This window comes from Drosophila miranda, chromosome 4 (assembly GCF_003369915.1).
Source record: "Drosophila miranda strain MSH22 chromosome 4, D.miranda_PacBio2.1, whole genome shotgun sequence".
NCBI classification, from domain to species: domain Eukaryota; kingdom Metazoa; phylum Arthropoda; class Insecta; order Diptera; family Drosophilidae; genus Drosophila; species Drosophila miranda.
This window is the reverse complement of record NC_046677.1, coordinates 16,974,242-16,989,889: the sequence shown is the minus strand read 5'-3', so window position 1 is coordinate 16,989,889 and position 15,648 is coordinate 16,974,242. Positions and strand designations below refer to the sequence as shown.

The window sequence follows — 15,648 nt, the reverse complement described above, 5'->3', positions numbered from 1 at the left end:
CAAAGCATAAAACGTAATGATTTTGTTTTTTTGTTTTCGATAAGTGTGCTGTGATTTTTGGTAGCGATACGTAACGATTGCTGTGCTTTCGATTTTTCGTGTTTTTGTGCTATTTTTCTTTGTATCGAAAAAGTGCCAGCAACAGCTGAGCGCGCTTGTGTTTTTTCTTAAGAATTTGGAAATTAGTGCTTCGTTTAATTGGTTTTTCCATCCATTTTCATTCGATTTGTCCATTTTTTTTAAATCAAATTAGGCAACATGAAGGAATGTCCATATGGCGAGAAGTGCTACAGAAAGAATCCCATACATTTCGGCGAGTTCTCCCATGCGCATTGTAAGAATATCACAATTTCTGGCGACTTCGAATTCCTATAAATGTTTTTTTTTTACAGTGGATGCCATTTATGAAAAGGGAAATGGAGGCGGGGACTATGATATACCCGACAAGTACTCTTCAGAACTGATTCGCACACAGTTAAAACTCCTGGAGAAGGTCCTACCAAGCCGGGACTGGCAAAGCCAAGGAATCCTCTGCTGCAGTGCCTCAAGCACCTAGAAATACTCCATCTACCAGTGACACTGCCTCATCTAGCTCCTTTAACAGTCATGCAAGTACCTCTTCAGCTGCTGCTAGGGACACCTCGAATTTGGCAAAAAAACAGAAACTGGCAGAGCGCAACATCCGGGATTACATTCCCGTCGTCGTGGAGAAGGGAGGAATGGCAAAGAAGCTGGAGCGTGCCGCTCCCTACAATATGTTCCTCACGGCCATCACGGACTCGAAGCCCACGCACCAGGAGCCGCTGAGCGTGACCCTCCAGGAGATACTCGACGAAAGCCTGGGCGAGATCGAGAGCAGCGTCCAAATCAATTTTATGGTGGACATTGGCTGGCTCCTGGGACACTATTACTTTGCAGGAATACTGTAAGATCTACTTGAAACCATTTAATCCATTAAATAATCATTGGTTTATACTCTAGGGACAAACCCCTGTTGGTTCTGTATGGAGACGAATCGCCGGAGCTTTTAGGTATTGGAAAATTCAAGCCCCAGGTGACGGCCATAGGTGTGAAAATGCCCACACCCTTTGCCACATCCCATACCAAGATGATGCTGCTAGGTTATGCTGATGGCTCGATGCGGGTGGTCATCTCCACGGCAAATCTCTACGAGGACGATTGGCATAATCGCACCCAGGGCCTCTGGATAAGTCCGCTTCTTCCAGCGTTGTCCGAGGATGCAGATACGGCAGCAGGAGAAAGTCTGACTGGTTTCAGGCAGGATCTCATGCTGTATCTGGTAGAGTACAAGATCAGCCAACTGCAGCCATGGATAGCGCGGATTCGAAAGAGCGATTTCAGTGCCATCAAGTGAGGGATCGTATTTGAAAGAGGATCTAAATTAACTTTCAAATTCCCTCTTTCTTCAGTGTCTTTTTTGTGGGCTCCGTACCTGGCGGCCATCGCGAGGGTTCGGTCCGTGGTCATCCCTGGGGCCATGCCCGTCTGGGCTCGCTGCTCGCCAAGCACGCGACTCCCATAGATGATCGCATTCCAGTCGTTTGCCAGAGCTCTAGCATTGGGAGCCTGGGCGCAAATGTGCAGGCCTGGATACAGCAGGACTTTGTCAACAGTCTGCGCAAGGATTCCTCTCCTGGTGGAAAGCTCCGCCAGATGCCACCCTTCAAGATGATTTACCCGAGCTTCAACAACGTTTCCGGCAGTCACGATGGAATGATCGGAGGCGGTTGCCTGCCGTATGGAAAGAACACCAACGACAAGCAGCCGTGGCTCAAAGCCCATTTGCAGCAGTGGAAGTCCTCAGATCGTTATCGCTCGCGGGCCATGCCCCACATCAAGACTTATACGCGTTATAATTTGACCGATCAGTCGGTCTATTGGTTCGTGTTGACCTCGGCGAATCTCTCTAAGGCGGCCTGGGGCTCCTTTAACAAGAATACGAATCTACAGCCTTGCCTGCGAATTGCCAATTATGAGGCAGGTGTTCTTTTCCTCCCAAGATTTGTGGTCAGTCCGTGCTTAGCCCTCTAAAATGGTTGGCTCTTCATTAATTGATTGTATTTTTCAGACTGGCGAGGATACTTTTCCTTTGGGAAATAATCGTGAGGGGGTGCCAGCCTTTCCATTGCCTTATGATGTACCCCTCACGCCTTACTTGCCCGATGATAAACCATTTTTGATGGATTACCTACAAGGATAAGGTTTATAGCCGGAATTTCTGTTTGAATTTCTGCAATTAAAAAATTTTGTTCATTGGATTCCGAATAACAGAATTTCCGTTTCTATATTTTGTACCAGCGTGAGCTTGAATATTAGCGGTATATACATAGGATAAGATTTTTTTCATGATATACATACATATATATACCGAAAACACAACATATATTATTATTCTTTATTAAACTATGCCCTTTGAACTAAAATGATATTTTCTAGAAATTAGAGAAATAGATGGTCCAAAAAGGGGGAGAATTTTTACTTCAAGATAAGTTATGGAATTGAAGGATCATGGAGAACTCCACAAAGAGAGTGAATAGAAGATCCGTCAGCTCAATAGGAGGAGGAAGATACTTTCTGCATTCCTATATAATGTATACATTTTTAGACCTTTACGATAATTTTAGACTTTATGCAGGAAAAATGCTTTTTGAACCACGCGCACCTAATTTTATTTTCAAAATAAAGCGCCGATAAGTTCTGTATCTCTTATATGAAATACACAAGCGAGAGACACGGTTACACTGCCAGCTTAGAAACCATGTCTAGCTCACACACCTTGCTAATTTTATCCTCTTCAAATTATTTTCTTGTATGTTCCAGGAACGCGGAATTCGGGTCATGGCTCTAAATGGCATTTCTACACAGTTTCTACACTGGTGTATTGGACAAAAGGGTCCAAGAAATTAATTTAGTTTGACCGTTTTTGTTTAAACCTTATTTTGTAAACAGTCCAATAATGATGAAAACTTAAAATTAGTTAATCTTGTAGCAAATTGATTTAACAATCGGATAAAATTATGTGGGCAGGGCTAAATGCTCTATATAGCTGAGAATATTCCACGGAAGATCAAAAAACGAGGAATATGTAAAATAGAACTTGAATTCTTCAGTATATTTACGGTATATTTTTTAAATGAGATGGTATGTTTCGGTATATTTCTGATGGTCCGACGTTATATTTTATTGATAAGTCATCGGTCACACTGCGCACAAGAAACAAAAATATTATAATTTTGAGCCCCTACAATTCAAATCAAATTCAGTTTCCAGCAAAGTGTTGACTTTCCACGCTGAATAAAAATTAATACAACAAAGTTTTAGAGAATATAAAATCGACGACACATACAAGTCGGAGCCTTTCCACATATAGAGGAGGCATAAACGAAGGCCAAACGGATAATTGGAGATTGGATGATAAGGCAGGCGTGCCGCCGCCAGGTTCCGGGAAAAGTGAACTCTTCTCCGTACCAACGATGTCCCCCGCCTTCCTGACGTTGGTCGCCGTTGTCGTGTGCATACTGTTTCGCATCCTGAACGTGCACAGCCAGCCCCTAAAGCCGAGTGTCTGGTGCCTGGACGAGCAGTTCCTCGATTACCTCTACAAAATAGCGCCTGTATTAAAAGAGCCGTAAGTACAAGTCGAGATACTTCCAGCAGCACACCGTATACCAGCGCGCCATATTCATACAGCCCCTTTGGGCGTCAAACAGGCCCACGCAGGCCTCATTTCCTCCCCACTTATGCATGTACATACACACTTCTTGAGTGCGGAATCAAAACACACTATCAAATGAAGGCTATCTTATGGGACCGAAGCATTTGGTACCCTTGCAGTGCATTTTTCTTATGATAGCCGTATGATATAGTCATCTGTTCTTTATTGGTAACATTAATGTGGTTGAGATTTAATCAGAAGCAAACAGAAAGAAGTTATTCTACAAAAGACTTTTCGTACGAACGTTTTTTCTTAACATATGTGATAGTGCTCCAATCCTGCTGCTCATCAATAGATCTTTTGCCAAATCTTTTGAAAATCGTCACATCCTCTGAAAGGGTACCAACATAAATATCCACTGACTCACGCCACCGCCGCTCCGCTCAGCTGTTAACTGTGCCACCCCATCATCGGTCTTACAGCCAGGCCAAAATGTTGGAAAACTGAAAAGCATAATTATCTCTCGACTGTCGTGCGGCCAGCACTTCAGCGAATTTTTAATAAACTATCTGCAATTACTACAAATTACTACATTCAGCATTTGGTTAAGCGAAAGACAATTTGTTAACATATGGGAATGCTAAAAAACTGTACAGTGGTCGCCCGGGAAACGACACCCTTTCATTGAAATTTCTATATTTATAGCTATTTTGGGAAAATACTAAATGTATAGAAGGTTCAAAAGCAAAGTTTAAAAATGATTTTACCCATACCACCCTTGGCCTCAACCCTAGTTATAGAATGTTGTAAAATACTTGAGAAGTGCGCTTGAAAATGGAAAAAATGGAAATTTCTTTGTTTATTTGTTTTACTTGGGTTTTGGGTGTCAGCCAAGTATACTTTTATTCATTAAAGCTGCCGAATTGCTTTGAGTCAACTAAGAGCAATAAAAGCCCAAGCCAATTTCAACCAGAAACTAAAAGTGCTTGGTTTATGGAGATCTATCAAATTATATATTCAAAATTTTTTTTTCTTATTTCACAATTCATTGAAAATTGCCAATTTCTTAATTTGAGCCATCACTGTATTATTCAATGCACAAAACACATCACTTTCCCAGGCAAAAATTTTCACATGCCAAATGAATCATTAAAAGTAATTACTCAATTTAACATGTCAACGTTCTTTGCCGCTTAAATATTTAATGAAACTTTTCAGTATCTCTACTGATAAGTTTTTGGCGATAGTATATACATATCGGTCATGTAATCAACTGCTTTTGCGGTTTTATTGATTTTCTGCTTTTGCTTTTATTGACAGATATTTGCACTATCAGATTTCAGTATTCAATATTGTAACCACAACTTTGTGCGAGAAATGTCATTGTAGGCATATGCGTTTATATGGTACGGCCGGATAATTATAGACTTCTTGAGGCTTACGTTATCGCTTGAGTAATAACCCCTGACTCAGAAGAGTCAAGATTCAGTCTAACATACATATGTATGTATAAGTACATATGTACTAAGAATAGTGTACATAGAAAGGTGCCAATAGGTTATCAATATTAAACAGTTTTATAAAATATAATTTTAAGGTAATTTTTCTTGCAAACGGTATCTGAAAGACTAACATTTCCGTTGGCTGTTTTGGGCGTACGCCTGGAAAATTTTACCCCGTGTTTTATCTCTGGTAAATCCGTAAATGTTTTTGGCATTTCTTTTTCCCTGTCGCTGTCCAATCGGAAAAAGTAAATGGAATTTTGTTTAATCTTTTTCGGACAATTTTTTGCTTTTATTTGCTCTGTGTCTGCCAGAAATCGCGATAAGCTTGAGCTCTCGACCAAAGTCCACATCCATAATTACGCAGTGGGCTAAGAAAATAGCGACGACTAACGCCTAGCAACCGCATACGGTACGATACGAGGAGTATACCGCGTAGCGCTATGACCCGCATCAATCAACCAACATGGGGCGGGGTATCGCGTGGGAGTTTTCCATCAAGAAAATACCCATGGAATAGAGTAACTGGAAATGTACAAATGTGCGCTCGTATCTATCAAATATACGGAAAAAAATCATTAGCTTAATATGTATGTTTGTCTGTCCGTAGAACACCTGAAACTTTGAAGATTATAAGTGGTAGAATGGCTTTTCTAAAATTTGAGTGTACATCTGTGTATTTCTAGGAATCCACGCAGAAAAGTTTGTTTTTATTTCATTTGGGAATTTACGAGTACTCTTCGTTCCACATTTGTATAGCATTTGAGTACATATGTATGAACCTTTGCGCATACAGAAAATTTGTTAAAAATAATATTTTTAAGTTTTAAATATCGCGCAATGCATATTAGTATCACCCTTCAAAGATGGCACATACATATTTGTATGTACATACATATGAATATGAATGAGAAGTTAACAGAAATGGAAACAAAATTATCGTTTCTTTATGAGTGAGGTCTGTACCTGTTCGCACCTGTTGAACTGCCATTAAATTGCTTTCTTGTTAATTTTTTCTCAAGTTCTCAAGTTTCTCAAGGGATAGCCGATAGCCCATAGTCGAAATACGAACAAAAGCATTCTGGTATGATTTATTTCTGATAACAAAAATGCCGGCTATGCATGTATTTGCACTATGAATTTTCTCAGTTCCCCTTGAACATTTATATATAGAACGTACAATGTAGATTGTTTTTCAAATGCCGGCGGGATGCCGGGTGCTACCTGTTTTTCCCGCTTTGGCGCATTGCCCAGACTTTTGTTTAATAACAAAGATTACGTAAGCAGAATACTGATGGGTTGGTCACCGGTCTCCCTCTCTCTCTCTCTCTCTCTACACCTTTATAATTCTCGCGTTCTATTTTCAAAAGAATAAACGGGTTGGAAGATGATTTCAGGTAAAAAGCTCGGGTGTCTCTGCCACTCGGTCACTCTTTCCCTCTCTCTCTTGATTAACTGCTGCCTTGGCACAGTGGGTTGAAAAAATATCAGCAACAATAGGTGAATAATACTGAAAGGGGTGCGACATGATGATTCATATGCGCTTTTATACCCTTGTATAGAGGGGATGCTAGGTGTTGCCAGTGTTTTGGCTAGGCAGAGAAGAGAGGATTTCCTAGATTTATTTTGTATTTTTTTCTGACTGATACATGGTCTAACGCTTATTAACTGCCAAAGGTAAATGTAAAAGCGTTCGGTCGAATAACTGTATATTTCGAAAGTTGAATCAAAATCAAATCAATCATAAACCAGTCCAAGGGTGTCTAAAGTGTCGGTCCCCTAAAACTACCTTATCTTTTCTGTTCTAGTTGTTTTCTTTTGGCATGTATGCTTTTATTTTTTACTGTCGTCGCGAAATGATGACATTAAACTTTCCAGCGCTGGAAATAATTGCAGCTGTTTCTAGCAAAGACATTTTACCAGAACATTACGATACTTTACGACACCGTAAAAACTGTACATACATATGTATGTGCTAACGTATGTAAATGTGCTTTTAATTAAATGATGAATATTTGATGAAAATTGATTAGAGTTGGGGAAAATGCAGGATAGAAAATGATTAAAAATGTATTGCGAGTCGAGCACATTTGTGCATGTTCCCAGAGTAGCTACGCCCCCTTCCGCCGACCTTACCGCTCTCTCTAAAATTTCATTTTGATTGATAATAATTGAATGGTAAGCGTTACTTGAAATAGATGGCACACACAATGGAAACACAAATTGTTGCACGTTTTTGCACGCCTGACAACAATAGCCCTGATTTCAGGTCGTCTCTTTCTTTCGCCTCTATCTCTCTCTGTCGCTCAATTAGGTTCAATTGATTCTAATGCGGTTTGGGCTTTAGAATTCTATCTTTTGTAGCTTTATTTTTGTCTCTTTAGCTTTAGTATATAAATCCCCCATGGTTCTAAATTCTGGCCACAAATCAAAAGATGATTATAAATAATCAAATTTGGCAAAGAGCATGGACATAAATTGCATTCATTCATTGCACAAAGTCAAGGTCCAAAAAATGAAACCAAAAACAGCAAAAAATCCAAAAAAGCATGATGCATCGGCCGGGAATCGAACCCGGGCCGCCCGCGTGGCAGGCGAGCATTCTACCACTGAACCACCGATGCTTGTGTGGGTTAGACGGCCAAATGTTAACTTACAAAATTGGCCAACGAAGCAGATAGAAAAGTACATCTAACAGCTCCATGTAAAGGAAATATATATTTTACCTAAACCTTACTATCCAGATTGTTTTGTATACGTAGTGCTACACCGATTTCTTCTAAAATGAACATATTTTCTTCAATTTTTCCAGCTATATTCCTCCGCGACTCTGGGGCTTTAGTGGTCATGTGCAAACGGTTTTGCACAGCATTGTAGGACGAGTACGTTGCCCGTGGCCCTTGGGAGAGCGAGTCTATCTCTCCCTGCGTGATGGCTCCACATTAACCTACGACCTTTACCAGCCCCTCCACGAGCAAGAGGGTAAGCCCAACTATCCAACTATCCCAACTATCAATTTTCTTATCATATCATAAACTCTGGTTACCCTTTCCAGACGATGTAACCGTGGCCATTTGTCCCGGCATAGCCAACAGCTCGGAATCGGTTTACATACGAACCTTTGTTCACTTGGCTCAGTGCAATGGCTATCGCTGTGCGGTACTGAATCACATTGGAGCTCTGCGCAGTGTCCAGGTTACATCGACACGCATCTTTACCTATGGCCACACCGAGGATTTCGCCGCCATGGTGGAAAATTTACATCAGAAGTATCGTCAGAGTCGAATTGTAGCGGTCGGATTTAGTTTGGGCGGAAATCTGGTCACCAAATACATGGGCGAGATGCAGAAGCTCAAGCCACTCAGCGTCATCGGTGGCATATCCATATGCCAGGGCTACAATGCTGTAGAGTGAGTGGGGTTGAAATTACCATTATAGAACTAAACGAATCTAATCTTTAATTTCCTTTTTTTAGGGGAACCAAATGGTTGCTGAATTGGCAAAACTTCCGACGCTTCTACCTATACATTATGACGGAGAATGTGAAGAGTATTATCCTGCGACATCGCCACATCCTGCTCTCCGATGAGGTCAAGACACGTCATAATCTGAACGAGCGCGAAATAATTGCAGCGGCAACTTTGCCAGAACTGGATGAGGCCTACACAAGGAAGGTCTATAATTTCGGCTCCATCCAGGAACTGTACAAATGGAGCTCCTCGCTGTTCTACTTTGATACAATAGAGAAGCCCATGATATTTATAAATGCTAAGGATGATCCATTGATACCAGAGGAGTTGTTGCTGCCCATCAAGGAGTATGCAAGTGAGTAGCAGAAATAGTATATGAATATGAAGAACATTGTATGGAATCTTTTTGATTCGTAATTCGTAAGCGAATAGAACACATATATATCTAACTTCTTAATCGGCTTATCAGTTACAATGAAAAAGTGGGCCTACAACTCTTAGGCGCCAAACTTTAAATATAACTGACAATTCAGTACTGTGTAACGTAGTAATGATAGCTAAAACAAGGTTGTGTGTGTGCTCTGTCTGCCATAAGTTGGCATTCTGCGCCACCCCATCAACAAGCAGCCGTGGCCGAGCGGTTAAGGCGTCTGACTAGAAATCAGATTCCCTCTGGGAGCGTAGGTTCGAATCCTACCGGCTGCGTAATGGGAAAATTTTCGTTTCGTTATATTTTCTGTTTATAATACTAATTTTAGTTGTTGTTTTTTTTTTATTATTACAGTTACACGACAGAATACAGCCTATGTAGAGGTGGCCCATGGCGGTCATCTGGGCTTCTACGAGGGCGGTTTCCTTTACCCGAATCCCGTCACCTGGCTGGATCGCACACTGGTGGCCATGGTGGGATCGCTGGTGATGATGCACGCTGATGTGGGCAAGGGAAACACAAAACTATAAAATGTTTTTGTGTGAAAATCGGATGCCGCTATCTAGATGAATCTTAATCAAAGGGAGAAACCGAACGGAAACAAATAGAACATACATATAATAATTGATGTGAAGCAACTTAAATTATCACCAATGGAAACAGGAACACCAAAATTGATGCATACTTTTGTAAAGTGCATTTAAAAATGAGAATAATTTATTACCAGAATGTTTTGAACAGTTTATGGGGCAACATTAACGTTTTATGAAATTTCGAAAAGCCAAGCATATAATGTGTCACCCCGAACTATATTTTAGTTAGTTTATTGATGTAATACGTATGTACCCATGTACTTATAAGCGAAATTCCTATTTATTAGCATTCTAATTTCTAATCCCGCAGGGTGTAAAATATTTTTTATATGGTGACTGTACACAAGACACATACACATACCACATACCAGATACACACGACATTCATATATTTGATGCCAGTAATTATAAATTATAAGTCCCCAGTCGAAAACGCACAAACACTCGCACCATATAAAATATAACAACCAAATGCCTTATTGTAGACTTCGTTTTATATAAGTGTATATGATTTTTGAATAATTTTATATCATTTTGTACTACGATGCATTTTGAGTCAAAGAAAGAAACCAAAAAGAAAGCTCGCCCAACGATGGCTACGATTTTGTGTACTTTTTCTGATCTTTACCAGTTGTTAGTCGCAGACAAGATTTGTTTGTGTTACAGTGTTTGCAAAAAGTGTGTGAGCAATGCAAAATTCATATGTAAGTATATGAGTGTATTTATAAATGTATTTGTATATGTGTATTTATAAATGTGTATGTAAATTTATAAATAAATAACAGTTGACTAAACAGTATAGCTTTTAAACGAGTGGAATATTTCAATGGAACATTTAAAATATTGATTATGGTGTATATGTATGTGTATCGCTCTTTATGCCATTTTTGCCACACATATATTTGAATATCAGCAAACTTTTTGCGATCACTTCATTAGTTCTAGCTTCACTCACAAATTAGCTACCTATTAGTGCAGCTATTTTTCTGAGTTTCATACAGATTAGATAACTTTAAATATCTACAGGATACGTTTATTTTTTTCCTAAACTATTTCTACAGTATTAACATAATGTTATGTTAACATATCTATGTTATTTAGTAATTTTATTGTGGGTTTCTTTTTGATGCCGAAAATAGGCATTTTGCGCCACCCCATCAACAAGCAGCCGTGGCCGAGCGGTTAAGGCGTCTGACTAGAAATCAGATTCCCTCTGGGAGCGTAGGTTCGAATCCTACCGGCTGCGTTTTGTTGTATGTATGCATTCCGCTTTTTTTTAATATTTCATTAAAAATATAATGAAGATTTGATTTAATTAAAATTTATTAAGATATCAAAATTTACAAAACTGTGTCGGACAGGTTTCTCGGCAGCAACAATTTTGGCCACACTTGGTATTGAGTCCGTCGCAATGGTCCTTTCCGAAGCCAAAACTTATCAAAGCTGCCAGGATAAATCGCATATAGTTAAAAATGTACATCTAATGTCGAGATGGACTTACGTGCCAAACCGTTTGCGATTCTTCCCTGGTTTTTCGTTTGGAGGGCACATTCGCTGATGCAATCCATGTTGAAGCGCTGTCCGTTCGAACAACTGGTGTCAAGGAGACAGCGGTCCGTCGCGGTATTGGAGCAAGCACTCCCAGCATTGGGTGCCGTATAAACGCAGTGGGGGCCGCAACAGGTATTATCACGGGGCGGAAGATTCGGTTCCACGCTGCCATTGTCGGAGCAGCCATTTAGGCCGACAAAGGCTTGGCAGGCCTGGGAGCAGCCCGAGACCTCGACCAAAAGCAGAGTCGCCAAAATTTGGAGCAGCATAAAAATGCGTGTGGCCTCCATGTTGGATAAAGAACAGTCAGTCGATCGTGGTATATCGCTCGCTTTTATACCCTCCCAATCACTGGTTTCTCTGGTGTTTGCACAAATGTTGTCGGTCAAAAATAGATCGAGAAATGGCACGAACCGCTATAAAAGCGGCTTGTACTCATCCAATCAACCTAAGACGTGATCGGAATGGCTGTGAAGGTTCTGTTGGGTCTGCTGCTCCTGCACATTGTCACCGAGGTGGCATTCGCCTGCACAAACAGTCTCTGTCCGGAGGTCACAAATACGAATGACCTGTGTAGCGGAACGCTGCGCTATCAATGCGTCTGCGACTTCACCTGCTCCGAGTGGGACAAGCCCTGCAATTGGTGTCTCACTTGTCCGGCGGAGATCCAAAGTATCAACGCGGTTCGCAATCAAAAGAACAAGCTACGTAAGTTCATCCCTAAAATGCATCTTAGATAATATATATATATATTTGTATAATCATTAATTTCTATTTCAGCTCTTTTTGGACTACCCTATCGCAGTCATAAGGAGTGCCTGGACATTAATATCCTAACAAATAAGAACTCCAATTGTTGTGACAAGTTCTGCCAATTGAATTGCAAAGATGTCTGTTTCTAAATAAATTGTTTAAAGTATTTGATGAGGTTGAGTGGGGCATGTCAAATGTTACAAATTATTATTATTATTATTGCACTTCGATCATTTATTGATATTTTGTATAGGCCAGTAGGATTATGTGCACTGGGGCACTGTTGCTCCCCAAAATGTTGAGATATTTTTCTGTAGAGTGTTATTCTATTCCCTTCATTTCAAAGAATATACTGGAGTCTAGCTCTACTAGTTTCTATCCCGTTAAAGTACGAATTTCGTCCTTATCAAAGTTTCAGAACCCGAATATTGTGCATACATTTGAAGGACTGTTGCTGGAACTTCTATTCAAAGAATAGTTATACTTAGATGAGTGATTTCATATTCGAAAACGTAAGTAATCGTACTTTCTGCAATTCATGAATATTAATTGAATTGTTTGAATAACATGGTGTTCCAGCACTAGTCCAGAAAAGAAAGTCCATTGAGATCGGAGATCATAAAGCTACTAGAGGAAGGATTGATCTGTAAGGATTTCAAGAGCTGCGTATCCTGAAGATAACCATTCTTTCTCGGTTGAGGTTTGTTCAATTCTAATATTGGCATGGACTGGACTACAACTTTATTTGTACAGATGTTGCTGCTAGGTTTGTTTGCTCAATGGTGCGTTTAACTTTGAAAAATCGAATCAACAACTAACAGATGTTTTTCTGACAACTTGTGCATTGATCGATAAATAAATGCAAATAAACGCTATAACCGTACTGGGACTGGTAGCCAGTTTCTTCGATTATACTCTTATATGCAATTTAACAATATATTCCTGACTCCGTCTAGGCAATTTCGACATACTTAATAACCAATGTTCTAGCTGTTTTCATACTTTACCGTCCGTTACATCCTTCAAGTAGACTCCTTGGCAATTCTTTGACTAGACTAGATAAGTGTTAGTCTTGTATTCCAAATGTATTATTTATTTATTTAGTTTGCATATATTCAAGGTTCATGCACACACATAGGTATATTTAGTTTCAATAGTTCTTACAACTAATATTTTAGATGTTATCTACTTATGGACTACTGATTAATGTCTGTGAGTGCTTTGCCTAACACGTATGTATGTACAAATGAATGTACACTAGTCGATTTAGTTAACATTAAATGTTTTCTTATTGGTTTATACAGCTTAGTTGAAACTACAACTATCATTAGGCTTAGGACTAGTTTAGATCATACATTAGCTTTTCAGCATTATTGGGTTCCTCGCAGTCGAATGAGGCCATCATTAGTTCTGCAACAAGACAAAACATACAGTCGTTACTGGAAATTATCAAAATTATTTGTCTCAAAATAGTATCAGCAATGGCACAACTTTCGTTACTGCTTATGATTGTGGGCCAACGAAAAATCGACAAAATAACAAAAGTGTTATTTAAGTTTCTGTGTCCACTTGATTGAAAAGGACACTCTAGCGGACATAGGAATACCCACACACAGTACACACACAAACTCGGAAATACATACTGTACACACTCCAAATTGTCCGAAAAAATCTCAGTGATGCGTGCCGAAATGTTTGATATTTGTATACCCTTAGAGGGGGTATCGTGATTTAGGGGAAGAATGGCACTTCTTTCGACACTATCACAAATGGAATTGTTGAACAGACTCTCTAAAAATGGCTACACGGCTATACCTTTAAGGCTAAACATAGAAATAAAAACTGTTGATCGCTTATTCTTCGCACAGAAAAATATTTGAAAAATCGAAGAGTGTTTAAGACTACGACTATCTACAAATAGCATTCCTTTCCCATGTTTTTTGTTGGCTATGCTTCCAGTCCGGCACGTGTTCGATGGTGTGCGATGGAGCCTTGAGGGCCCGTCATTTGTTTAGTTATTTTTACCACGCACCCAGAGAGTGTGGAAAACAAGACTTTTGGGCCAACACAGTTAAAATTTATGAAGCCAGAAAGTAGCAATATTTAAATTTGATGTTCACAATTGTGCGAAACGATTCGGCTTGCCCACCAGCCGGAACTTCAATTATCATTTTAATTTATGCAAGGAGATTTTGTTTTAAAGAATTTGATTTGCATATTCTCAGGCACAGAGAGGGATAAATATATGGAGTGGAACTTTCAACCGAGATTTGTTTGCACTTCTTGAAAGTCAGGCCCCTCCCCATACATCGTCATAATCCCGAAAACCGTTTAAGTAGAACAACTCTTGTGGGGAATGGGTTAGCTAGCGGTCAAGTGCTGACAAGTGGGTGTGTTTTTTTAGGGCACTACTCTCTGCCGTTTTAATAGAAGGAAACTTAATAAAGTTGTAAGAAAAAATATTGTATGAAAATCTGTGTGTAAGTGTAGGAAAAGGAGGTTGAGTGCGACGGACAGGAGATGGGAATGGTGTGGTGTCCAATTCACACCATGAGCCCATTAAAATTTTACAATGTTTGGGGAAGCAGTCTCGTTTGGTCAGCGCTTTCGGTCAACAGATGTGCGCTTGACTTGCCACAAAATGTGGCATGCCTCTGCAGGCCATCCTCTGTCCTGTGTCCTCTATCCCTGCCTCCCAGTGTGTTTATAGGATTTGTGTTCACATACTCTCCGTATGCTTGGGCAAAAAAAACTAAAAAGCATCCGCCTGGAACATCGTCTGAAAATTCTCTCCAAGTTCTGCTAACAGCAAAGCCGTTGCCACACGAATATCTACCCACTCAGCACCCCTTACAATGAAAGAAATGTTGCCTCTGGCTATGGAACAGCAAAAACCATGGCTCTGCTTGGCATCAACTTTTTTCCCTTAGCCCTTTTTCCCCTTGTTTTGTTTTAATGGAGTCGTGTGTGGCGTGTAAATATTTTCCCCTTTTCTGGGGGCTTAAAGATTTGTGAGGCGGCTCGGTTTAGTTTTGGAACTTGTTTTTACGGCCTGCAAGCATGGTGGGTTACCACACCGTACCATAACTGGTAGTGTCCAACGAGCGGCTAAAAGCCTGGGAGCCTAAAAATATGAGAAATTAAACCTCAAGCTGATTGCAGTTCATATGTGTAGTACGTATGTACATATGTATGCTGGAGAAATTGAACCTTGGGTTTTGATTGTTTGATTGCAGTGGGAATTGACAGGATAGGGAATCAAGACCAAAGAAGGATTGCGTGTTTGATACCCTAGCAGATCGCAATTTCTCCTATGTCAAGGGTTCTTACTGAAAGGATACCCAAATGGGGTTAAAGGTAATGTAAAAGAAAATAAAGAAAAAAAAATAAAATTATATATCTTCGAAAACCCATAATCATCGAATATTCTAATATATTTTTTAAATCTTTGATGATAAATCCATTCTTATCGCATCATCTCAGGACTCTATGCATGTTCAACATAACGAATCATGTTCCTTATAGGGTACAAAATCATTCCTTATCAAACATCAGCCCAAAACTATAAATCCTCCAGCTAGTCTTCAGAAAAATCGTTTTTTCTCTGGGCACGAGATACAATACATTTTATTTCCTGGCTCAGAGAGACATCTATTACTTGCCTCCGGCGCTC

At 39.9% G+C, this 15,648-nt stretch overlaps 5 protein-coding genes and 3 non-coding genes across 9 annotated transcripts in view; 5 read left to right on the top strand and 3 right to left on the bottom strand.

The window, feature by feature from the left end:
- The first annotated feature begins 110 nt into the window (after positions 1-110).
- LOC108163749 (probable tyrosyl-DNA phosphodiesterase) lies at positions 111-2,444 on the top strand. The gene is given in 6 exon segments (XM_017299216.2): positions 111-334; positions 393-507; positions 509-925; positions 982-1,371; positions 1,431-2,028; positions 2,090-2,444. Coding segments are annotated over 6 exon segments (1,728 nt in total). The 5' UTR covers positions 111-258; the 3' UTR covers positions 2,222-2,444.
- A 774-nt stretch (positions 2,445-3,218) lies between these two features.
- Positions 3,219-10,251, top strand: LOC108163677 (abhydrolase domain-containing protein 2). Of its 2 annotated transcripts, XR_004472874.1 has the most exons (6): positions 3,219-3,649; positions 7,991-8,160; positions 8,234-8,588; positions 8,654-9,003; positions 9,433-9,916; positions 9,982-10,251. XR_004472874.1 is itself a non-coding variant. In XM_017299103.2 (5 exons), the coding sequence occupies exons 1-5, from the start codon at positions 3,495-3,497 to the stop codon at positions 9,606-9,608; spliced, it is 1,206 nt and encodes a 401-aa protein (XP_017154592.1). In that variant the 5' UTR covers positions 3,219-3,494; the 3' UTR covers positions 9,609-10,251. The 2 variants fall into 2 exon arrangements, 1 of the variants encoding a protein (XP_017154592.1); XM_017299103.2 differs by having other exon boundaries at positions 9,433-10,251.
- Trnag-gcc lies at positions 7,732-7,802 on the bottom strand. The gene has a single exon. It is a non-coding gene; the product is annotated as a tRNA-Gly (tRNA).
- Positions 9,272-9,353, top strand: Trnas-aga. Its single transcript has one exon. It is a non-coding gene; the product is annotated as a tRNA-Ser (tRNA).
- Positions 10,252-10,835: 584 nt separating the features above from the next.
- Positions 10,836-10,917, top strand: Trnas-aga. Its single transcript has one exon. It is a non-coding gene; the product is annotated as a tRNA-Ser (tRNA).
- A 59-nt stretch (positions 10,918-10,976) lies between these two features.
- Positions 10,977-11,534, bottom strand: LOC108163678. The gene is made up of 2 exons (XM_017299104.2): positions 11,173-11,534; positions 10,977-11,114 (listed from the first exon to the last, which is right to left on the bottom strand). Exons 1-2 carry the CDS (start codon positions 11,510-11,512, stop codon positions 11,005-11,007), a joined length of 450 nt encoding a protein of 149 aa, XP_017154593.1. The 5' UTR covers positions 11,513-11,534; the 3' UTR covers positions 10,977-11,004.
- Positions 11,535-11,661: 127 nt separating this feature from the next.
- On the top strand, positions 11,662-12,144 carry LOC108163679. The gene is made up of 2 exons (XM_017299105.2): positions 11,662-11,930; positions 12,003-12,144. The coding sequence occupies exons 1-2, from the start codon at positions 11,687-11,689 to the stop codon at positions 12,122-12,124; spliced, it is 366 nt and encodes a 121-aa protein (XP_017154594.2). The 5' UTR covers positions 11,662-11,686; the 3' UTR covers positions 12,125-12,144.
- Positions 12,145-13,047: 903 nt separating this feature from the next.
- The window catches only part of LOC108161409, a 28,583-nt gene continuing 25,982 nt past the window's right edge, over positions 13,048-15,648 (bottom strand). The window contains exon 12 of the mRNA XM_017295659.2: positions 13,048-13,385. Within this exon, the coding sequence (XP_017151148.2) occupies positions 13,315-13,385 (71 nt within the window). The 3' untranslated portion in view covers positions 13,048-13,314. The remainder of the gene's footprint in view (positions 13,386-15,648) is intronic.

Bases quoted from the DNA above. Each gene is read 5' to 3' on its own strand.
- LOC108163677 (XM_017299103.2), top strand. From the start codon at position 3,495: ATGTCCCCCGCCTTCCTGACGTTGGTCGCCGTTGTCGTGTGCATACTG. The intron at 3,650-7,990 runs GTAAGTACAAGT...CAATTTTTCCAG, and splicing joins GCGCCTGTATTAAAAGAGCC to CTATATTCCTCCGCGACTCT. The intron at 8,589-8,653 runs GTGAGTGGGGTT...TCCTTTTTTTAG, and splicing joins CAGGGCTACAATGCTGTAGA to GGGAACCAAATGGTTGCTGA.
- LOC108163678 (XM_017299104.2), bottom strand. From the start codon at position 11,512: ATGGAGGCCACACGCATTTTTATGCTGCTCCAAATTTTGGCGACTCTG. The intron at 11,115-11,172 runs GTAAGTCCATCT...TTATCCTGGCAG, and splicing joins AATCGCAAACGGTTTGGCAC to CTTTGATAAGTTTTGGCTTC.
- LOC108163679 (XM_017299105.2), top strand. From the start codon at position 11,687: ATGGCTGTGAAGGTTCTGTTGGGTCTGCTGCTCCTGCACATTGTCACC. The intron at 11,931-12,002 runs GTAAGTTCATCC...TTTCTATTTCAG, and splicing joins CAATCAAAAGAACAAGCTAC to CTCTTTTTGGACTACCCTAT.